Source organism: Maniola hyperantus, chromosome 13 (assembly GCF_902806685.2).
Source record: "Maniola hyperantus chromosome 13, iAphHyp1.2, whole genome shotgun sequence".
In the NCBI taxonomy this organism is placed as follows: Eukaryota; Metazoa; Arthropoda; class Insecta; order Lepidoptera; family Nymphalidae; genus Maniola; species Maniola hyperantus.
Genome location: NC_048548.1, coordinates 12794693 through 12820315, shown reverse-complemented (window position 1 = coordinate 12820315; position 25623 = coordinate 12794693). Strand labels below are relative to the sequence as shown.

Below are 25623 nucleotides of genomic sequence, written 5' to 3'. Positions count from 1 at the left end.
AATAAAATAATCAATAGGAATTAGTATTGCGACACAATCATTATTATTAATACAATTTCTCATTATTCACATATTATTCATTATTAACAAATTATTAGCAAACAAAAACAAGAAAAAAAACAAGTTTAATATTAAGTATAAAAGTAAGTCATAATTATTATAATCTAATTAATGGGAAGAAAGAGCAATTACATGTATTATTATTACTAGCTTATGCTCGCGACTTCGTCCGCGTGGAATACACAAATTTCAAACCCCTATTTCACCCCCTTAGAGGTTGACTTTTCAAAAATCCTGTCTTAGTGGATGTCTACGTCATAATAGCTATCTGCATGCCAAATTTCAGCCCGATCCGTCCAGTAGTTTGAGCTGTGCGTTGATAGATCAGTCAGTCACCTTTTCCTTTTATAAATTTAGATCATGTCAATCCATAATGTAGTACTTACGTTTCATTTATTTCCTGTCTAGATACCACCTGAACACACGCCTGCCGTACATCAAGCTGTACATAGAGAACGAAGAGTTCAACATAGATGGACAACGATGCGAGAACATCATGACTTGCCCCATGCGACCCATTACTTCAGGTATGCTCCCATAAACAATACTATACAGTGGACCCCCGGTAATCCAACAAACATTTTGCAGGGCAGTGTCAGACTATCGAAGTTGTCGGATTATAGAGTACTGCCTAAGACCCCCTATAGTCTGGATGTTTTTACAAAAGAGTATCTTGTAATCCGACAAATTACAGGTCCAATGATAAGAATTATCATGCATTTGCGAAGATTGTTACGTCGGATTACAGAGGGTGCCGGATTAGACAGGGGCCGGATTACCGGGGGTCCACCTGTAGTTACAAACACAAATAATGAAATTTTTGTGATCTACGCTTTGTGTTTCGTAGGTATGAGATTTTACATCTCATCAACGTTGGTTTTTTTATTTTTATTTTATGGGCGAATGTTTGTATTGTGTGTGTATGTTTGTGTGTGTTTTTGTTTTTTACTCTTTCACGTACAAACTACGGGAGGATTGCCTGAAATTTTGAATTGAGATTGATTATATTTTGGACTAGCTGATGCCCGCGACTTCGTCCGCGTGGAATTAGGTTTTTAAAAATCCCGTGGGAACTCTTTGGTTTTGCGGGATAAAAAGTAGCCTATGTGTTATAAAATATCTCCATTTCATCCAAATCCGTTCAGCCGTTTTTGCGTGATTGATTAACAAACTTCCAAACATCCAGACTTTCACATTTATAATATTAGTAGGATTAACATATAGGCTACTTTTTATCTCGTAGTGGGGTTTTTTTTAAATACCACGCGGGTGAAGTCGCGGGCATTATCTAGTCATCAACAATATATTTTGTAAACACGTAATGTACTTCTTTGGTTGTATTCAATTGCTTATCAAAGTTACATAACAGAAAATCGGACCTCTGGCTCTGGGATAAAGCGTGGCTTGGTTAAAGTACGAAATTAAACTTGTAAGAACAAATTTCCCAACATCTAAAACAAAGTTTCAGGAAGTCCGGACGTTTTGAAAGCGACTAATTTAGAAATTCTGGATACAGCCGCTGGATTCAGACGGCGCAAGACCGTGGCACCTGGAAGTCCCTACAAGAGACCTAAGTCCAGCAGTGGACGTCTATTGGTTGCTGATGATGATGATGATGATGATTCAATTGCTTATCAAAGTTACATAACAGAAAATCGGATCTCTGGGATAAAGCGTGGCTTGGTTAAGTACGAAATTAACTTAAAACTTGTAAGAACAAATTTCCCAACATCTAAAACAAAGTTTCAGGAAGTCCGGACGTTTTGAAAGCGACTAATTTAGAAATTCCTCATAATAATAAACAGTTTTCCGAGTTCATTGTGAAATACAACCGTAAAATACCTTTTGAAGATATGAAAGGATAACTTTTGCAGACGCAGGACAAAAGTCCCGGGGACTTATAGACGAGGAGCTGTCGACTTGCTTTCAAAGGATTTTTACTGATCCAAAGTTTTCATCACTACCCATATCTTCTAAATATATAAAAGGAAAAGGTGACTGACTGATTGACTGACTGACTGACTGACTAATCTATCAACGCACAGCTCAAATTACTGGACGGATCGGGCTTAAATTTGGCATGCAGATAGCTATTATGACGTAGGCATCCGCTAAGAAAGGATTTTTGAAAATTCAACTCCTAAGGGGGTGAAATAGGGGTTTGAAATTTGTGTAGTCCACGCGGACGAAGTCGCGAGCATAAACTAGTTCTAAATATATAAAAGGAAAAGGTGACTGACTGACTGATCTATCAACGTACAGCTCAAGCTATTGGATGGATCGGCCTGAAATTTGGCATGCAGATAGCTATTATGACGTAGGCATCCACTAAGAAAGGTATTTTGAAAAGTCAACCCCTAAGGTAGTGAAATAGGGGTTTGAAATTTGTATAGTCCAGGCGGATGAAGTCGCGAGCATAAGCTAGTTATAAATATGAAAGTGTGTTTGTTTGTTGGTTTATCCTTCAATCACGTCGCAACGGAGCAACGGATCGACGTGATATTTTGCATGGGTATAGGTGAGATGGGTACCTGGAGAGTGACATAGGCTACTTTTTATCCCGGAAAATCAAAGAGTTCCCACGGAATTTTCAAAAATCTAAATTTACGTGGACGGAGTCACGGGCATCAACTGTGTGATAATAAATAAATAAATTCTGCTGTTGTTTTTGTTTGTCATACTTGTTCTATTCCGCTGAAAAAATTATGACTGGCTTTTAGACTATAATATAAAAATAAATTCTCAACTTTGTGTCAGGCTTCACTACCTATATACCTTCACTACAATGGTCTTATAAATAAAGGATCCAAGAACATTGTCCGTAGGTAATAATCATTGATGTTGGAATCCCCTACAGAGTCGACATATTACTGCCAATGTCTGAGGATTATGGTTATATGTCGACAAATATCTATCTATAATATAAACCTTCTCCGATTTATCTACTGATTGCTTCTCTACATAGTATAAAAAAAATTTACAAAAAAAATAAAACCGACTTCGATACACAAACACTAAAAATTGAAAAATAATTTAATTTATTACCGAATATAATATGTATACAAGAGTTAATATAGTTCCATAATAATACTTTTTGGTGCCGGTGCCAATTAGCTTTAGCTGCGCGAATCGTCTAGACTTCATATTTGTATGAGACTCCACCATGGCACCTCATTGGCACCGACCCCAAAAAATATTATTATGGAACTATATTAACTCTTGTATACTTATTATATTCGGTAATAAATTAAATTATTTTTCAATTTTTAGTGTTTGTGTATCGAAGTCGGTTTTATTTTTTTTGTAAATTTTTTTTATTTCACAATTTTTAGGGCCCCATGGAATTATGCTATGACTGGTTAAAAATCTACTGTTTACTAAGCTATTACACTGATCGCGAGCAATTTACTCTTATCCGTTGAGGAGTTCCAATATCTATCTTCGAAGATGTTCATCAGATCTTCACCAAATTTAAATGGGACCAACTTTGAAGTATACCCTTTCAACAAAAAAAAAGAATTTTCAAAATCGGTCCAGGCGTCTTCGAGTAATCGGGGAACATACATAAAAAATAAAAAACAAAAAACATAAAAAAAAGATTCCGACGAATTGAGAACCTCCTCCTTTTTTTGAAGTCGGTTAAAAATAAAGTCGCTTCCCGCTGTCTGTATATATGAACGCGTAGATCTTTTAAACTGCGACAGATTTTAATGCGGGTTTCACCATTAGATAGAGTGATTCAAGAGGAAGGTTTATAGGTATAGTTTAATATTGGTTTATGTTAATTTGATGAAATATGATGGTATTTGAACAAAATGTCGGAGTATCTACATTGCACCCATGCGAAGCCGGGGCGGTAGTACATCATAGAGTCAGTAAGCAACTGATTGTGCGTTGTAAGAGCCCTCGCCCACGGCGACTTTTTATAGCGATGCTGTCGCGCGTTTACTAAACGCACGCCAGCATCACTACTAACGCGTGTTAGTCGCATTTGCAACGTGCTACTGCATCGCGACTGTATCGATGCAAACGCGCGACTTTGTCGGGTGACATCGGGGGAAGAACGGAGGGAGGGTGACGCGTGAATAGAGAACCGAGCATCAGTGCAACATTTTTTCTCGTTTGCATCGACACAGAAGCGCGACAATCGCGTTTGCATCGCGACTGAATCTGAGACCGTGGGCGAGGGCACACAGCTAGCGACCGCTTCGCGACTGTATCGATGCGGACGCGCGACAGCATCGCTACTGTATCGCTACAAAAAGTCGCCGTGGGCGAGAGCTCTAAGCCCCGAAATTGGTAATGCGCGTGGCCGCCATTTTAGCGACGTCAGCTCTAGAATTAAGTTTCGAGCTGATGTTATATTTTTACTTCATGGTTCCAACGCAATAGCAATTTGCGGGACTTATATGGTCCGGTACGCTGCTATATACATGGTTGCATTAAAAAAAAATACGATGTGAACGAATAAATGACAGTTATTTGGCAACTATTAATCCATTTTTCTTGTAATAATATGGAGATGAGGGAAGCGTCTCAACTTACGAAGTAACGAGGGTTCAGTAACTTCTGACAGTTGCTAAGAATGTAATATTGGCAGAAACCGTCGAGATTTTATGTCCATTATTGGATGGCCGTTATTTATGATCGCAATAAATTACGGGCTCACCTTGCAGGGACTAAAGATGCGTTTCCACTGACCTATTATAGATTTGTTGCTGTCACCATAATACAGGGTGTAACCAGAACGCTGGCAAAAACAAAGATAGGATAGTAGGTACTGATGATTACTGATATGATACCTCAAAAAAAACGCGAAAAAAATATTAAAACATATCCTAAAGTTCACGATATATTGCAAATAAAACATCTGACTGACGCTAGAGGTCAACGAACGTTGCATAAGTAGGTCACTCAATGCCACGTCGTAGATGGAGCGTTGACCCGAGTTTTGCACGCTATACATTGCGGGTTTGAAAAAATACTAAATCACTAAAACTACAAAATGAGGCAAATGGTTATTGGTATTGGATTGTGTTTAGGTAGTTTTAGGTACAATAACGCTAAGTTTTTGCTAGCGTTCTGGTTACACCCTGTATGTTGACATGATATGAACCTAAGACAGAAGGCACCTCCCAACGATCATCTCTGCTCTTCTCTTCTCAGCTCACCTCCGCTTCATTGGAAAACCGCCCTTATAACGGAAAAATAATTGAATACTTGGCTTCGCATAAAGAGCCTATTTGCGAATATCTCTGCAATTTCCTGTTCGGTATTCAGGATAATATTAATATGAAATTTTGATAAAATATGAAAAAATTCGACCACCCTATATAATAATTTATTTGTCGATGTTATTCTATTTTATGTTATAACCCGATTCCAATATCTGATATTCTATGAACAGTTTTATCTTCAAAATGGTCTACTGAAACGGTTTGTTTTCCCCAAATCATGGATTTAGAAAAAATAGGTCTAGGTATGTCTTCTAGTTTTTTTTGCATAGTATTATTTTTTATTGTATTTATGAAGTGAGATTATGCCGCATAGAATTTATTATCTACTTGTGTTATTTAGATTTACGAGAAACGATTATTATTTGAAGTGCTTATACCAAAAATGGATTTATACGGATTTTCAACCATAGACTAACGCTTAAGATGTTATCGTCTGTAGAGATAATTGGAATAAATACCTGGAGTAGGTATGTCCTTCCCCGGGACACAAGCTATTTCTATACTTTCGTAACAATCGATTGAAATGATGGGCCCTGAAAAGCTAGCAGGCAGGTAGACAGACAGATACACTTTCACATTTATAATACTACTAGTGTGGATTAGTTTGGATAACGTAACTAAGCTGTAATAGTGGGTAAGACGTCTGCCTCCGAGGTCTGGGGGTTCGATCCCGGACAGGCACCTCTAACTTTTCGGAGTTACTTATATACGTTTTAAGTAATTAAATATCACATGCTTTAACGGTGAGGGAAAACATGAGGGAACCTGCATGCCTGAGAGTTTTCTTTTTCTTTATTCAGCCAAATAATAATTATACAATTTTACGCTTGACATTGAGTTTGTATGGATGTTGCACATTCCTCTTATAATACTAAACCATAATGTTCTCAAAGGCGTGTGAAGTCTGCCAATCCGCACTTGGCCACTATGGCTAAAACCCTTCTCACTTTGAGAGGAGACCCGTCCTCTGTAGTGAGCCGGCGATGGGTTGATCATGATGATGTTGATTAAGCTTCATTAAAGAATTTGTTGCAGGTTCAGAAAACTGTCCGTACGACTATATCAGGATATACGACGGCAAGGACGAATCGGCGTCCGTCATCGGAACCTTCTGCGGCATGGGGAAGTTCCCCTACTCCATCATCGGCACTTCGCAGGACCTGTTCGTGGAGTTCATCAGCTCACCTGCGGGTAAGTGGGGTACCTACCTATCTAGGTGTCACCGACAGTCCTCTGTGCAGGGCCTGCATGGAGGTCGATGAAACACCGACGCACGTGCTCCTAGAGTGCACGGACGTGGCAGAGCAAGTGTCCGTGAACTTAGCAGAGCATGTGCCAGCAGATAAAAAAAGGAGTTATATTCGCATGCAGAAGAGTTCTCGAGTTCCTGATACTTTTAAAAGACAGTTCTGGCGTTTTAACCAAAAAAATCGCAGTTAAAATAATGCTCTGCTAACTTCCGGTAGCAGATCATTTTCAAGCAAAGCCAAAAAAAGGCAGTTCTGTACGCATGCAGCTCAGTTCTATGCAGAGCAACGCGAGTGCCATTTGGGTTCCCCGACCTCACTCCATGAAGCCCTTGGCAACCTGGGCGGTCTCCTTGGCTTCTGAAGCGAGCTTGGATGGCTGGAGTGAAGACTTCAGCGAGGAGGGGCAATGCACGCACAACAGACGGAAACGTTTAAGTGCGGAAACCAGCCCAGAGAGAAGAAGAAGACCTATCTAGTCAGGAAAAACTTAAGCAAGATTCGTATTTCGTAGAAACGTTTGGCATCAGCTGCATCGCTGAATACTGAAGACGTCGCAGAACTAAGCGCTGATATAGATATATTATGACTTTCATATTTTACGTGCGTTTGATGCGCCTGACTTCACTTATAGGTTCCACATACAACGATGATTCAAGTTCCGAGGTGGGAACTCTCGGTGCACTAAAGTTTTAGAAAAACTGTTAACCAGTTCAAGAATAGAGTAGACAAACATTTGGAAAACTCGAAGCATTTCTGATATAGACGCATAATAATAGACAAGTGCAGATGTCATCCCAGAGGTCGTCGCTGAGCTCTACCACAGCTGTACGTTGATAGATCAGTCAGTCAGTCAGTTTTAGATTAATTCAACGTAAATCCCTGACAAAGAAAGACAAGTTAATCCGACTTTTCTATAGAAACTAAATTGCTTATTTCCAATTCATTGCGCGCTCTTTGTTAAGAGAATCCGTTGTCCGAGGATCCTATACAAATACGTCTTACTTCTTTTTGGTACGAAATTAAATAAGTTTGTTTGTGTGTCTTACTTGTAAAGAAAATAAATAGAACAAGTACTTACAAAATAAATATTATTCGTGTTTATGATAGAAAAACCGGTCAAGTGCGAGTACCATCGTACCATCTGGGACCAAAATCAAAAAAATTATTCAAAATAGGTAATAAATTACACTTTTTGATTGTCAGTTGTTGGATTTGTAAGATAATATAGTAGTGATATTTTTTACGCAAACTTAAAACTAAAGCTATGAAGGTTCCAAACGCGCCCAGGTCTGAGAAGAGCCCACAACAAACTCAGACGGGTATTTCGGTTTGTGCCACACATGACAGTTTGTTCCGGCGCTGCTTTTGCTTGAAGCGCATTGAACTTATGCTCAGGTGGAAGAAGCGCCGGAATAACCAGCTCTTAGTTATAAGATGTGATGTGTGGCACAGTTTGGTAAATAAACGTCTTTTATTTCTTTATTTCTTTCGTACAAGAAATAACACTTTTATTTTTATTTTTTTCATGGCGCGTATTTTGAAATTTTTATTATTTGTTGTTAGAGCGGCAATACAAATTAAGCTTTTAATTTGATAAATGTGTTACGTGTTGACGGCTTCGGTATATGGAAAAACTCAAGCTCGGAGTTTATGATTATACCTGAATTTGTTGTAACCTGTAAATAATTTTTCTTAAATTAATATATATTTTATTATTATTATTATATACACACATTCGGTGAAAATTTCAATTCTCTAGCTATTACGGTTCACGACGCCGGCAAACGCATTGGTGGTTCCTCTGGTACTGCAAATGTTCATGGGCGGCGGTAATCACTTACCATCAAGTGACCTCCTGCTCTTTTGCTCTGCATTTTTTTTTAAACAGACGGATGGACGGACTGATGGACGTGCGGACAGATGGACGGACGGACGAATGGAGGGACGGGCAGATGGACAGCGGAGGCTTAGTAATAGGGTCCCGTTGGTAGTGGCATGCAGTTTATAGATGCATTAAATCACTGCTTACCATAATGGATTAATGCTTATAATTTTCCTTTACGACCTGCTTGTAAATAAGTTCCTATTTACAACTGCTTACTTTTGCTATAAACCCTATGCACGCCACTGCCCGTTGGCACCCTTCGGATACGGAACCCTAAAAAGTACAAAATAAAAATGTTATTCGTGTTTATGATAAAAAACAAAGTCACCTTTAACGTTTAATTTGATTTAGAGGTCAGATAAAATCGTAAGAACTTTGCCAGCTATTGTGTGTTTTATACCTGAATAGTAGGTTTGATATATTATGTAGTAGAGGTTATACAACTTCTATAATAGAGAAAGAGTCCGTGGGAGCCACAGACATATATTGTATGGGAGCCATACCTTCGTCTAAATATATACAAGGGAAAGGTGACTGACTGACTGATTGATCTAACAACGCATAGCTCAAACTACTGTACGGATCGGGCTGAAACTTGGCATGCAGATAGCTATTATGACGTAGGCATCCGCTAAGGAAGGATTTTTGAAAATTCAACTCCCAAAGGAGTGAAATAGGCGTTTGAAATTTGTGTAGTCCACGTGGACGAAGTCGCGAGCATAAGCTAGTGGTTTTATAAAATCTGAAGGCTCTGCGCATTGTCGTCGTCGTCGTCCCAACACCCTAACGTCCCAACACCCCAACGTCCCAACACCCCAACGTCCCAACACCCCAACGTCCCAACACCACCACCGCAGCGAGGCATTGTACCCAGAATGCTGTCAGCATCTTGGGTACAGTGCCTCGCTGCGGTGGTCTCGATGAGGTTTTAGATTTAATTTATTTTAGTTTTAATTTAATTTTGTTATTTTTAGATTTAAGTTTATGCCATAGAAAATGTATTTCCTATTTTATAATTTATAAATTATTATATTAAATATGGAGTAAAGTATGGGTGACGTTTGAATCGTCCTCTAAAGGAGCCCCTATCTTGACAATGAATTCCAATATTAGTATCGTGGCAGTCCCCTGCCAGACACCGTTAAACTTTATTTAAAGTGTCTGGACCTTAAACATTTTCCAAATGCACAGGTCCACTTCTCAACACGGGTTTCCATTTCAACGTGGGCAACTGGCCGGGCCACGTCGAAGCACCAGGCTCGAAGATCGGGAACTGCGACTGGCTGCTGACCGCTGAGTCGTTGAAGAAGTCAGGAGACACTGAGGGCATATTCCTCTCCGTCGCCCACTGGTATCCGCCGCATACGTCCTGCACTTATCTGATGCAGGGCTTCCCAGGACAAGTCGTTAGGCTGTATTTCCCAAGGTTAGTAGAATTCTTTATGAACCTGATGACCTCCCTGGCGCAGTGGTAAGTGCCGTGGTCTTAATAGTGGGAGGCTCCGAGTTCGATTCCTGGCAGGGATTTGGAATTTCTAAATTTCTGGTCTGGTCTAGTGGGAAGCTTAGGCCGTGGCTAGTTGCCACCCTACCGGCAAAGCCGTGCCGCCGAGCGATTAAGCGTTCCAGTACGATGCCGTGTAAAAAAGGGGTGTATGGGTTTAATAAAAGCTGCCATACCCCTTCCAGAGATTGCAGACGAGGGCTAACTTGTATCTGAATAAAAAAAGCACCCTTATAGGATCACTTTGTTGTCTGTCTATCTGTCTGTCTGTCTGTCCATCTGTGCGTTCTTTCTGTCAAGAAAACCTATAAAGTACATCCCGTTGACGTGGTTTATTTCATCATCATTATCATGATCGCCGGCTCCCTACCTGCAGGCATGCAGGTATATTAGGTTTATTATTTAGGGTATTGGAATAAAAAAAACATGAATCATGATCCAACTGGTACAGTCCTTTTCTTTCAACAGCTTCCGCATAAATCGCATCGAATCACCCATCGTGCCCTGGACGGGAGACTGTGGAGAATCTCTCACACTGTACGACGCGCCCAGACCTGATGACGCGAAGATCATCAAGACATTCTGCGACACCTTCAGCAGACCGATGGAGAAGCACGACTTCGTGTCCACAGGGAATGCCATGTTCGTGAGATTTGAGAGCAAGACTGGAAGTTATAGTGGGTGAGTACTTTTTTGCGTGTTTCTTTGTCTATCGAAGATTAGCAGTCTGCTTTATATAGGGTGTAACCAAAACGCTAGCAAAACTGAAGACAGATTTGATTTTTTTAGTTTCATATTCTAAATTTAGTTTTTGTATAAAGTAAGTGTTTATTTGTTAATGACGGAGGAGGGAGAGCGGGGACCTTAAGATACAGGTTTTGCAAACTTACTTCAGGGTACCTGGCACAATTTTTAAAAAGACATTTGTAGAACAAATTAAAAAAAAAAATTAGAGTCTGCTCCACTTACAAAAAAATTCCACTGAGCGGAGTGGCGATTAGTGATTGGCCAATTCACTGTCCGCTCCGCTCAGTTCCACGTCAGTGGAAACGCATCATTAGTACCTAATAGGGTACCGTTAGCAGCACTGGCACGGAGCCCTAAAAACGAGCGTTACTGTATTTAATAACCATAACAAACTACAAACCAAACGTTACGCAACATTAACTCCTATATTTTCTGCTGGTACTAGCATTATCTCCAATCTAATAATAATTACTATTAATGATCTGTCAAATCCACGTCGCGTGTTAACGATCCGAATACAAGGAAAGTAAGAAGCTAATGGGGAGGCAACAAAAGCCGACGGTAAGAGCCATTTTACACTGGGGTGCCATGGCGACATCGCTGGCTACCTCTGGCCATCTCTTCTTCTTTGTACTTAGTCGTATTCCTCATTGCAAAGGGTCGTGACCCCTTTCCATTAATCCTATAATATTAGGAGTGCTCGGTGAGATCCCAGATCCTTTCGCATACAACTCTACTTACAGCCGCACTCAGAGTCGCTAATCGTTACTTAAGTTTGAGTTAAAACGAGACAGATTTATGTGAGAGATATAGCTCTGTCTCGTTTTAACTAAACTTAAGTAACAATTAAGCGACTCTGAGTGCGGCTGTAGTTAAGAGAACGAGATTTCAACTCTTAGGTTAATTTACGGTGATTATCAGATGTTAGTGATAATAACTTGGACCGACGGCTTAACGTGCTCTCCGAGGTATGAGAGGCACAAAAAAGGCAACTTTGGACCGCCAAAGTTGGTTACCCATGCAGTTAGGTACCGACTTAGGTCACCGTTGCTTAAAATCGCAATCGATTGATACGCATTGTCACAAAGTCTAGGCCACACCTCCACGGCCTCGCCTGGCTACCTATCGTAGCCAAATGGGGTTTGCCAAATAAGTAGCTCAACAACGCGTAATTTACTTGTATACAAAATACTAGCGTCTTGGCTACGCAAATTATACGCTGACTACAGTGAAATGTGCTGCCTGCTTTATTATTTATTATTATTATTACCTATTATGTATAATTTCGGTCAAAATCGATCAATTAAAACATTATTTTCACAACTCAAAAAGGACTTCTGTTTCCACAACCAGCCCCGGCCAGCTGCCTTTATGTAACTCGCGTCGCCAGGTCGGTAGAGTATCCAGTCTATACTTAGGCCGGTCGGTCGTGGTTACGCTTCCAAATTGGCCACGTCACGAGGCCAGACCGTGGCCAAGTGAGTTAACTGTCAAACATTTCAATAAGAATTGTTTGGTTACGTAGCCAGCGACGTTGCCATGGTGTTCCAGTGTGTTAGCGCTCTTATAACAGAACACAATTGTACTAAAACTGTAACGTTATTGATATAGAATTTCACGTCGATTGGGGAAATGGGAGAAGGGTTCGAATCTCTTTAGTATCGCATCACTAATCTAGAAGGCTTAGTAAGACAGATATAATAATAGCAATTATAATTTAGATACCCCAGGCCCAAGATTCCGAGCGTTCTCATTGGCGTACCAGTTTCGATGTACATTACTTTCGACCACGTATTGTATATCATTTCCCACAAATTCAAATCTAAATATATAAAAGGAAAAGGTGACTGACTGACTGACTGACTGACTGACTGATCTATCAACGCACAGCTGAAACTACTGGACGGATCGGGCTGAAATTTGGCATGCAGATAGCTTTTATGACGTAGGCATCCGCTAAGAAAGGGTTTTTGAAAATTCGACCCCTAAGGGGGTGAAATAGGGGTTCGAATTTTGTGTAGTCCACGCGGACGAAGTCGCGAGCATAAGCTAGTCAATTATAAAAATACCCCAACATACTTAATATCTACTTAACTATCCTACAGTACTGCAGCAATTAGTGCTGCGTCTGAAAATTATTTGAAATTGCATTTATACTTGTAAATTCTTTCCCATCTTTCAATCAAACAAATCGTTATTCAGTCAAACTTTATTAGAAAATAGCTTATGCTCGCGACTTCGTCCGCGTGAACTACACAAATTTCAAACCCCTAATTTACCCCCTTAGGGGTTGAATTTTCAAAAATCCTTTCTTAGTGGATGTCTACATTATAATAGCTATCTGCATGCAAAATTTCAGCCCGATCCGTCCAATAGTTTGAGCTGTGCGCTGTCAGTCAGTCAGTCACCTTTTCTTTCTATATATTTAGATTTCAAAGAACCACATACTAAAATTCTTTAATCTTTCAGCTCATCACTCTACTACTGGGCGCACTATGACTTCTTCAACAACACCAGATTCGGAGAGCCAGTCCCCAACACAGCTTGTGACGAGGTCATAGCCTCCTGGAAGCAACGAGCTGGTAGACTGAGATCTCCTCTCAACACCCTGGTCTATAAGCAAGCGCCACCGGGCGAAGATGTCCACTGCTTGTATAGATTTGTTACGGATAAACGGATCTTCGCGAGGGTCATTTTGACCATTTTGAGCGTTAATTTCAAGGTGAGTAACTTTTATACGTAAGAATTCGATTTTGTGTTCTTCAGCTATCGATGATGTCATAACACCATGGACGCAGGGAAGGTTAAAATACATTTCCCAATAGCAGTGGCGTGCACAGGGTTTTAAGCCAGGGTAGGCATTAGTTAGGTAGTAACCAGTGGCCCTACCGCGGTTGTTTGACAGCTACAATGTCACGATCGCAATCATCTCTGATTGGTTAATGCTCGCTCACTATTGGCCACAATGCATTGTTGCAACAAGAATCGCACAAATTCAGCCAATCAGAACAATTGAGATTGTAATAATGATTGATGCAGGTTTTAGACAATCGCCCTACTGTTTACTGGCAGGTCTTAATGAAAAATATGCATTGAGCTTACAACTGGGGTAAGCAGTGCATTTATGCCTCTATGACCTGCACGCTACTACCCAATAGTAATACTAGGTATCAGGACTAGGTACTCGTTACATGACTATTACTTACCTACTAACTAAGTTTCATGACATCCACAGCATGACTAAAAAAAATTAATTATTCATGTCTGTTTAAATTAAAACACACATTTTATTCCCTTTTCCCCTTTTTAAATTAAAAAGGCAATAAAAAGTTTGGTAGTTCAACTTAGTCGGGAAAGCTTCGCAACAAATTATTTCTTTAATAACAGTCTCCATTTTCGCTAAAGATATTAAAAAGGTTATAAACTTAAAGTTTGGATTTACCACAGTTTATGAGGTTATTCGCTTATTTCGTTTGGCGTGTAAAATAGAATTAAAATGAGCTAGTGAGTTGGGGAAACACATAAACTAGTGAACTCTTTACTAAAATAACCCGTGACCTCACTTGTGTTATTAGCAGGAAAACATTAAAATTTAAAATCTACTTTTGTAAAAATAACGACACAAGAAATATTGTACGTAGGGGATGGTCAGAAAAGTAATTAAAAAGTCGTAAAGATACAACACGACTTGCAGAGCTTGCAGACTTTAAAAAGTACAACGTGATTACCTATATAATGCAAAGTTAAAAAAAAATGTAGTATTAGTTAAAAGTAAAGTAGGTACCGACTTTCAAAATTCGAATTCCAAAACATTTTTGTGTGATTTGTTTTTTGTGTGATTTAGTAATATCAAAACTCTATTCTATAAAAAAAAATGATTACTCTAGGTCTAGATCAATGAAGCTGAGTCAATGAATGTAACTTATTCAATTTACATACAGACAATTACTGAAAACCTTACATTGTATTAACACGGTTTCATTTAAGCATTCTGTTGTTGAGAATATAAGCGTTACAAGGCACCGCAGGGAACTATTTAATATGCAAATGGAAATAAAAGTTTATTACTGCATTTTGTTTCAACGTAAAATTTAAACGTGAAATGCGATGCCCGATGTTACGTTAAATTGCCTATAAAATCTACCTTCGCTATAATAGTAGGCCGTTATGTTGTTATGGCTTTAACTCCGTGGATTTGCACATTATAAATGGAGACATTTACATAGTAAAAGACAAAACAAAGCCAAACCGTTGCGAGAAAGTCGGTATTTCGTAACTTATATTCGTTAACTTACGTATTAACAAAACAATTTCAATTATATTAAATGCTGTATTTTTTACATAGATGTTAGTGTTTCAACAGAACCTTGAACTCTAAAAAACCGGCCAAGTGCGAGTCAGGCTGGCACACTGAGGGTTCCGTACTACAGTCGTATTTTTGAGACATTTTTCACGATAATTCAAAAACTATGAAGCATAAAAATAAATAAAAATCTGTTTAAGAATGCACAAGTAAAGCCCTTTCATATGATACCCCACTTGATATAGTTATTTTACTTCGAATATTGAAAATACTAATTATTAGTTTATAGGTATACACAATTTAATTTTTTTTGTGTGATCTAACTCTAAATTCACGGTTTTCAGATTTTTCCCCTAAAGCCAACTATAAGACCCACCTACCAGCCAAATTTCATGATTCTAGGTCAACGGGAAGTACCCTGTAGGTTTCTTGACAGACAGACAGAGAACAAAGTGATCCTATAAAGGTTCCGTTTTTCCTTTTGAGATACGAAACCCCAAAACTATTGAAGTGAAGATTGCCATATTTTTTTTAATATTAAAAGGATAATGCAATCCTTAATGACAATAATCCTTACCTAGTCGTTACTTTTCAATTTTTTAATAGTCTCCTTGTTTTCAGGAACATCCGTACACACCAGTGACCTGCCAAAACTGCTACGAGGATAGAGCTGATAAATTAATCATCTGGGAGCCATTCCCTCCTGGTACAACTTTGAACACAACTATGGGTTTCACCACCACACCTTTACCTCTTCATTTAGCGGTACAAAGGTCTATTGGATCCTGCCTTTGTGCTAAACATGCTAATTCTGTAACCCGGGCAAGACCTTACAGGGTAGTCTCTTCAGGGGAAACTTTGAACTTGCAACTCATAGTTGATAATGCTCATGCTGCAGCGTCATACTTCAAGAATCCATCGCCGCTTTTCGAAGCACGATACGAATTTGTACACGGCCCTCTGTGTGGACCACCAGTTCTTGCAGCAGCATTAGATGGAGAAATTGTATACCCCCATTTAGAAGCATTAGGTTATACCGAACCTCCTAAAAGGATACAGTGTATTTGGGATTTAGAAATAGAGGAGAAGAGAGATATTTGGCTACATTTTGACAGCATCAAATTTGCTTCACGACATTGTGATGATGGAAACATCCAGATTTATCTTCCTGGACGCATTGAGCCTTATTTATCAGTCTGTGGAGAAAACGTTTCCTTAGCTAGAGAGCTACCAATCCTATCAGCGGGAGAATTAGGATTCGAGTCTTTAGATGACCCACTAGTAATGGAAAAGGAAAAGACAAGATCGATTAGAATCGTATTTATTGGCAGTACGTCCCCCGCGCGAGCTACTTTCAAAATAGCTTGGACTGGTCTTTACCATTTACCCAAAAACTCTGATGGGACCTTAATGACGTCACGATTGACTGAAGGCGGTTCTATAGTTTCAAATCCCGGTCATGGATGCGATTTCATTTGTCCTGGAGAAGAAGCCCTTTGTATTCCAGCTAGGCTTATCTGTAACGGTGTCATCAATTGTCCGAATATGACATCTAGTGAAAGGAAATTCTGGACAGCAGAAGAAAAGCGTGCAAGGGAAGCTTATTCGGAGGACAGTTTGCGTCGACTGGGTTATTTGGATTTGTTGAGTGGAATGCCATTGGGTCAGCTGCATGATGAAGCACCGGAGTTATGTGCTGGAGCAATAAGTGCAAGGGGTAGTGATTGGTTAGCGCCAACGTTGGGGGCTGTGTTAGCTATCGCCATTGGTGTTTGTGCTTTAGGAGCTGCGTGGCGTCTCTGCTGCCGCAAGCGATCTCCTGACGAGGAATCCTTGGATTACTGACATGCGGCCCGCGGCGCTCCGCACGCGCCGCCTACCCTACACTCCAGGTCATCTTCAAGAGATCTTCACTTAGATTGGAGTCTGCATTGACAGACGCTTTATTGAGCGCCGGAGCCCTCATTTGTTGAATTCTAACGGACTTATGATCATAAAAACGAATCTATTAGAGACATGCACGAACGTATTGGTATTTTGTAAGATGATTTTTATCGACTTGACTACGATTTTATACTTTGTTATTAGCAATTAATACAATATTCTTACTCTTATCAGAATCTAAATTGTTAACTAGCATTGCACTATGCAGTATATCGTTGTAATAAGATAGCTGAATATGTGAATCATTTAGAGTTCCTTTTACACGCTTTGCACTCTTAATCACTTCAAAATCTTTGTTCATATATTTCTGTTCTTTATTTTCTTGTTCGAATTTTGTGAGGGATTAACATAAGGCGCTCAAACGTGTTGTTTTGGTTCCGTCCACGTTTGTAACCAATGTTTCGTAATCAGCTACGAAATAAGATTTACTTCGTCCTTTCGTAACTGGTTATTAATCAAGAATATTTTGTCCGGATTCGTAACGGAATAAGATTAAAGTTATGTTGTTTCGTTACTGGTTACGTACAAACCAAAAGTATTTTATCCGGGTTCGTAACGGAATATATGAATAATGTCTTTTTGTAACTGGTTTTTTTTTAAATTCAGATACAAGTTAGGTCTTAACTGCAATATCACCTGGTGGTAAGTGATGTTGTCTAAGATGAAAGCGAGCTAACCTGGAATGGGTATGGCAGTTTTTTTTTCATTAAACCCATACCCCTGTGTTTTTACACGGCATCGTACCGGAATGCTAAAACGCTCGGTGGCACGGCTTTGCCGCTATGAAGGTAACTAGCCACGGCCGAAGTCTCCCACCAGACCAGTCCAGAAATTTAGAAATTACGAAATTCCAAACCCCTGCCCCAAATCGAACCCGAGACCTCCTCCTAACAAGTCAACAGCGCTTACTACTGCGCCAGGGGGTCGTCAAAAGGTGGTTACTATAAAACGACGTAATTTTAATCCTATTCCGTTTCGAACCCGGATCGATTCGAAGTGTAAATCTTATTTCGTAGCTAGTTACGAATCATTGGATAACACCGGAGACGGAACCTTTGTAATTAGTGTATATAGATACTCTTACATAGTTACCCCTATATTTAATGGATGCTTCAAAGGAATGATCATAGGTTAGTTACAAGGTGATAGTAGTCGTAGAGTTTAAGTATTTATCAGAATGAAAAAGACGATAGTTGTAATGATTTTCATATTCATGATACATCATCAAAATTCATCACATGTTCCACTTAACATCGATACACAAATAACATAAAAGATGAAACTATGGCTGCAATAGATAGATATTTAAAACATGTACTTCGTGATACAATGAATACGGAAATAAAGCAATCAAATCAAAAACCTAAATATATAAAAGAAAATCTGACTGACTGACTAACCTATCAACGCACAGCTCAAACTACTGGACGAATCGAGCTGAAATTTGGCATGCAGATACCTGTTATGACGTAGACATCTGCTAAGGACTTTTGGAATTTCAACCCCTAAGCGGGTAAAATAGGGGTTTGAAATTTGTGTTGTCCACGCGCACCAAATCGCAAACATAAGCTAGTCCTGAATTAAATATTTATTTTGACGAAAACATAATGAAAGTTCATTCCGAAAAACTACCGCTTCTATCAAAGAAGTTTGAAAAGAAAATTCTTTCAGATGAAAAGTTAAAAAAGGTAACCTTTGAATGCAGTAACCGGCAGCACAGTCGTGAGGTTTTGCAAAGTTGCTCAACAAAAGTTGCACAATAAAAACTGCAGGTAAACTCCAGTTCACTTCAAACTTGGAGAGTTACGGGTGGCATGGTTCCGAGATCCGACTTAAAATTGTGAAAGTTGGTCGCTGCTATGAAAGAACTTTCTCTTTAACATTTAATTCTGTTCTACGAGTACGAATAAATCAAATTTTTGCTGTATCGATAGGGCTAGTATGAGTTAACGTCTGCTTAAAATATCAATTGTTTGTCTAACACTGGAATTCATAGTCAACATACGGGTTTTTTTAGGGGACTATTCAGACGAGATGTGTCATATTCTCAACTTTTATGCAATGCATTAAGTAGTGGCCTGACAATGGGTTGATCATGATGATGATGATAATGGGGAGCCACTAGCTTGGAGTGTTTTGTTTTGTCTGTTTTGTCCTGCTACAGCAGAGCTAAGACTGCTTGTTTATTATTACGTCAACTGTCACCAGTGGCGTGCACAGGGTTTGAAGCCAGGGTAGGCATTCGTTAGGTAGGAACCTGTTCACTGGCAGGTCTTAATGAAAAATATGCATTGAGCTTACAACTGGGGTAAGCAGTGCATTTATGCCTCTATGACCTGCACGCTACTGACTGTCACCCTTTATTTTATCATGAGGAAAACCCATCATGGATACCATCGGCCACGTGGGAGAACAGTGGTTATGTCGGACTTCTACCGACTAAAAACTTCACGAAGTTCCATCCCACCGCTAACGACGGAGCACAAGGAACCAACAACGCCACCACACTACTGGGGCACTACTTGCTCTCAAAGACCGGAGGCATGCCAGAACCACAGCACGCCAACGAACCCGAGGACCACACTGTAAGCGATGGAGCGCTCTATGTCTATCATCCACAGATCCTCACGAGGGTTAGGGCTTGCGAGGAGGGTCATTCCCTCTCCACGTTCCCCATCCTCAACATCTCCCTCGAACGCACACCTCACCGCAAGAGCCGCCTCAGCTCAGTAAAATAATATGTTACGTAGACGCTAACGAGCAACGAATTATAACTCATACTAGCCCTAATCTCATTTAGTTTGATACGATGTAAATAATTGTAGTTATATTTAAGTATACCTAAGTAGCATCAAATTTAGGTCTGTTTATTATTTTATTAATAGGTACACTGCCATTATTTTCTTTAAAGTAAAAGTGTTTGATATATTTAGATGATTGTTTAATTGAACTTGCAGTATTATCTATTAATATACCTAAGTATGTTTATAATATTAAGTATCTATATAACTTTTTGCACTATTATAGACTGCACTGATTTACAATCACTGCCTTTAAAAAATTTGAGTGTGGAGTAACAAAATATTTTTATTAAAAAACCGGCCAAGTGCGAGTCAGGCTCGCGCAACGAGGGTTCCGTACTACAGTCGTATTTTTTCGACATTTTGCACGATAATTCAAAAACTATGATGCATAAAAATAAATAAAAATCTGTTTTAGAATGTACAGGTGAAGACCTTTCATATGATACCCCACTTGATATAGTCACTCACTTCGAAAGTTGAAAATACTAATTATTAGTTCATGACCACAATTTAATTTGTTTTGTGTGATCTAACCCAAAATTCACGGTTTTCAGATTTTTCCCCAAATGTCAGCTGTAAGATCTACCTACCTGCCAAATTTCATGATTCTAGGTCAACGGGAAGTACCCTGTAGGTTTCTTGACAGACAGACAGACAGACAACAAAGTGATCCTATAAGGGTTCCGTTTTTCCTTTTGAGGTACGGAACCCTAAAAACGAACAAACATAATGATCCCAGAATTCTTAATTCAATATTTGGTTTTGGGTCAACGTTCTACACCAAATACCAAAATTTCATTTCATCTACGAGCTAGAGACCTGTGACACGCTGACGGACAGACAGACAGACAATCAGAGAGATAGAGTGACAATAATAGGGCTCCGTTTTTATCATTTGGGTACGGAACCCTAAAAACAAACATGACTATGCAGCGTCGCAACGGGACACCCTTATCAAAACTGATAACTTTCAGTTAGACTTGTTTTAGTTTTTGTGGTAAGACAGATATAAACATCTAAGTTATTTTTTTTTTCAAAATGAGTTGGCGGCACGTCTTTGCAGACAGGATAAAGGTATGATTCCGAACCACGCTGCACGCAGCAGTGCTGCCGCAACAGTGCTGTCGCCAGCTGTCACAGTCCTGTCACGGCACTACTCTACTGGTCCCCATACAATCTCTATAAGCTTATATGACATTATATTCCGAGCTAGGCAACAATTTTCCGCTACATTGCTGCCGCGATATTGCTGCCTAGCTCGGAATGTAATCTAAATATATAAAAGGAAATGGTGACTGACTGACTGACTGACTGACCTATCAACGCACAGCTCAAACTACTGGACGGATCGGGCTGAAATTTGGCATGCAGATAGTTATTATGACGTAGGCATCCGCTAAGAAAGGATTTTTGAAAATTCAACCCCTAAGGGGGTTAAATAGGGGTTTGAAATTTTGTAGTCCACGCGGACGAAGCCGCGAGCATAAGCTAGTCTAAATATATAAAAGGAAATGGTGACTGACTGACTGACTGACTGACCTATCAACGCACAGCTCAAACTACTGGACGGATCGGGCTGAAATTTGGCATGCAGCTAGCTATTATGACGTAGGCATCCGCTAAGAAAGGATTTTTGAAAATTCAACCCCTAAAGGGGTGAAATAGGGGTTCGAAATTTGTGTAGTCCACGCGGACGAAGTCGCGGGCATAAGCTAGTGTCATATAAGCGTATAGAGATTGTATGGGGCCCAGCACTGTTGCGGCAGCACTGCTGCGTGCATCGTGGTTAGGAATCATACCTTAAGTCTCTAGTGTCGGCCGTAGCCTCCAGCAGAACCAGACCTACAAACCATTTTGCCCCAGTTGAGCGTTGAACCCAGGACCTACTGTGCCAGCACGGTCGTCAAACACTCGGACAGTTTTTAAGCAACGCGATATAATTTTGTTTTTCCAAACAAACATTAACTTATACAAAAAGTCACAAGTTATTTATTCTGGAAATGTTCGTGTTCCTTTTTCCGAAGTAATTTTTTCGCCAATTTTTCCCTCTTTGATAAAATACCGATTTCAGCCTCATAAATAAATATCTCAAAAGAACGTTACTCTCCTGATATGCTTTTTCAGTATCGGTTGATATCGAAATACATTTTAGCATTTTCATTACTTTGAGTTTTTATATCATGATAAAAATACCCAATAATGATAAATCGTTTTACGTATCGGACACGTAAAAAATATTCGCTATTTGTGTATATTACAAGCGTGATTAGTAGGTAATATTAAAAAAAAAACCGGCCAAGTGCGAGTCAGGCTCGCGCAATGAGGGTTCCGTACTACAGTCGTATTTTTTCGACATTTTGCACGATAATTCAAAAACTATGATGCATAAAAATAAATAAAATCTGTTTTAGAATATACAGGTGACGACCTTTCATATGATACCCCACTTGATATAGTCACTCACTTCGAAAGTTGAAAATACTAATTATTAGTTCATGACCACAATTTAATTTTTTTGTGTGATCTAACCCTAAATTTACGGTTTTCAGATTTTTCCCCAAATGTCAGCTATAAGATCTACCTACCTGCCAAATTTCATGATTCTAGGTCAACGGGAAGTAGCCTGTAGGTTTCTTGGCAGACAGACAGATAGACAGACAGACAGACAACAAAGTGATCCTATAAGGGTTCCGTTTTTCCTTTTGAGGTACGGAACCCTAAAAATAGGCAACTGTAGTTTCAACTAAATAATTTGTTACTCAAACTCAATCAGAACAATGTTATACCTACATATCTCACACCCGGCTTTACTCACGTGTTAATTCGACGCTAGCCCGACTAGTTTCGAACCCATCCGGGCAAAGAAAATCACTAACAGAACAATATAATGCTCAATGAAAATCAAATCGTTTTCTCAATCAACAATAATAATGAGAACCGAATACGAATGAGTCTACAAACGCCCTAAGGTTTAACATTTCTGGGCATCGACCTTATTAGGCGCAGGCCACACCGCGAGCTAAGCTAACGTCGCTTAGCTTAGTTTACGCAGCTTAGCTTACCTTACACCCACACCCAACTGGACCTGAGTATAATAATATATTAGTCTAATCTCTAAATTAAAGTTGTATTATAAAAACTTTCAACAATTATTTAAAAACAGGAGTTTTTTAACGTATTCTCATTATTATTGTTTAAAAAAGAGTAAACGCACACTCTTATTAGTTACCTTATGCAATAATGTCAAATATTTTTGCTTTACATAATTATAATTAAAATAATATTGTTTTGTAAATCGCAATTATGTTAGATACCTAATTCGAGAATTGAAAGTGTTAACAAAATAAATATATTTTATACAATGTGTTTTATTTTATTATTACTAGATACTGAAATAAAAAGGCTACCGTAATCCATAGCTATAATAGACTTAGAGTCCGTGAGGGCCAGACCTTCGTTATTTTACAAAAGCTGAAAGTTGTGCATTGTTGCCAACTACTATGAAGTTTGAATCATGGTAGATAACAAGTACAAGACTTATAAAATCTTTCGTCAAAGTATAAAGTCTAATAGAGCGTTGTCTCTGTCGTTGAGACCGACAAAACGTCAGATAGGTATAAGTGACAGAGACAACGCCGAAATCTCTTCCAACTCTGCGTCTTCCTGTGCGAGGTTGCCATTCCAGCACCTTGAAACCCGCCGTCTATCGGTTTTACGAACGATGTGCCCTGCCCATTGCCACTTCAGTTTCGCAACCCGTTGAGCCATGTCGGTTACTCTGGTTCTCCTACGGATCTCCTCATTTCTGATTTGATCACGTAGAGAAATCCCAAGCATAGCTCTCTCCATCGTCCGCTGAGTGACTCTGAGCTTTCTTATGAGTTAACGACCATTTCTCAGATCCATAATGTCTCCATCACTGGCAAGGCAATACGCACTGTTTGAAGACTTTGGTCTTCAAGCACTGAGGAATTTTGGACAAGAAGACATCTCGAAGCCAGTCTATGAATTGTTGATTTTTTATTAGAGTTTGATCAATCTAATTAACATTTAAAGGGCCCCACCTAATTTTCCGTCAAGGGTGGAATTCGATGGCTTTCTGACGAGGGTATGGCATGTCTCTAATTTCACTAATTGGCAGCTACCTCAGATTTTTTATGCTAAGAAACGTATTGTGAAAAGGAAAAATGTCCCTAAGAGATAAACCAGAAAATTACATGCAAACAACGACCATTAAATAGTTCTTACTATAATAGGTACACGCTATATACTAGCCTAGTTAGAACGTCCGCCTTCTAATCGGAGGTCAAGGGTTCGATCCCGGGCAACGCACCTCTAACTTTTCGGAGTTACGTAGGCGTTTTAATTAATTAAATATCGCTCGCTGCACATCGTGAGGAAACCTGCATGCCTGAGAGTGTGTGAAGTCTACCAATCCGCACATGGCCAGCGTGGTAGACTAAGGCCAAAACCGTTCTCACTCTGAGAGGAGACCCGTACTCTGTAGTGAGCCGGCGATGGGTTGATCATGATGATAATGATAACACACTGTAGACGGATCATTCTGTACAAAAAAATGCTGGCTGCAGCTCTTATTTCTGCTGACAATTTGATGTCCAGGTCATGCTAATTTTGAAAGCCATATCTTCTATTACAACCAAACTTAACTAATATCAACATTAAATTTACTAGATCTGCAGCATAAAAAAAGTAACCACAGACCATGTTATACCCGTTGTACCACAGCAAATCATGCCGGCATTTTCAAATCATCCACAAACCTCAACAGAAGCCATATTTTATTTCAAAAGCATAAATCGATCAGCGAAAATACGGAAAACCATTTTTCATGGAAAGTAAACTTGCATAACACGATATTACGGCGATTCCTGTTCCGGAGGTAAATATTTGAACACCTGCTATGTAACAGTTTCGCGTGTTTTATATTATTCGAATATTCGTCAGTCATCTAAATATATTTAAAAAAAGATTCCGACAAATTGAGAACCTCCTCCTTTTTTGAAGTCGGATAAAAAGGAAAAGGTGACTGACTGACTGACTGACTGATTTACTGATCTATCAACGCACAGCTTAAATTACTGGACGGATCGGGCTGAAATTTGGCATGATTATGACGTAGGCATCTACTACGAAATAATTTTTGAAAATTCAACCCCTAAGGGGGTGAAATAGGGGTTTGAAATTTGTGTAGTCCACGCGGACGAAGTCGCGAGCATAAGCTAGTCGTACACAAATTTAGACGAGCTTTTTATTTATTTTTATACATAATAGTTTTTGATTCATCGTGCAAAATGTCGAAAAAAATACCCGAGTACGGAACCCTAGGTGTATTTGGCCGGTTTTTTTAAATAAGCAGATATGACGAACGGACAGACGAACTGTCGCACCATAAGGCTTCCTTTTTATTCCAATACAGGTCTCCAAAAATCTTGAAATCTTAAAATACACCACAGAATTTTATACTGTCTCAAAACTAAAAATTCTATAACAAAGTAAGACATTGCGAATTCTTTTGCATTCAAATTATACCGCATCTGAGCTTTCAATTTTCCGGATTTGTAGGTTAATCTTTTTCCCGCAGTCTCTATAAATCCCAAATAGAAAATCTTTTACAAAACATATCTTTGCTAGATCCTTTGCAGTAGGTATTGGAACTTTTATCAATATAGCTACACAAATTCCAAAAGAGCTTTATTAAACTATACCACATTTATATTAAGGCTTCAATAGACATAACGCGCGACGGAACGCGGTTTCTATACTTACAAGCTGAAAGGGTTGCGATATACATAGCGGGCTTGGCACAGCCGGACTGTACTATATCACTTAATTATGTAAATGAATATTAGATAAAAAGTCCGTTCAGTC

The 25623-nt window shown here is 39.2% G+C and overlaps 1 protein-coding gene across 1 annotated transcript in view; it reads left to right on the top strand.

The window, feature by feature from the left end:
* The window catches only part of LOC117987561 (uncharacterized), a 111293-nt gene extending 93768 nt beyond the window's left edge, over window positions 1–17525 (top strand). Inside the window, exons 7-12 of the mRNA XM_034974585.2 lie at window positions 469–587; window positions 6333–6488; window positions 9624–9858; window positions 10405–10617; window positions 13153–13405; window positions 15608–17525. Coding sequence (XP_034830476.1) covers window positions 469–587; window positions 6333–6488; window positions 9624–9858; window positions 10405–10617; window positions 13153–13405; window positions 15608–16831 — 2200 coding nt within the window. The 3' untranslated portion in view covers window positions 16832–17525. The remainder of the gene's footprint in view (window positions 1–468; window positions 588–6332; window positions 6489–9623; window positions 9859–10404; window positions 10618–13152; window positions 13406–15607) is intronic.
* The last annotated feature ends 8098 nt before the right edge of the window (window positions 17526–25623 follow it).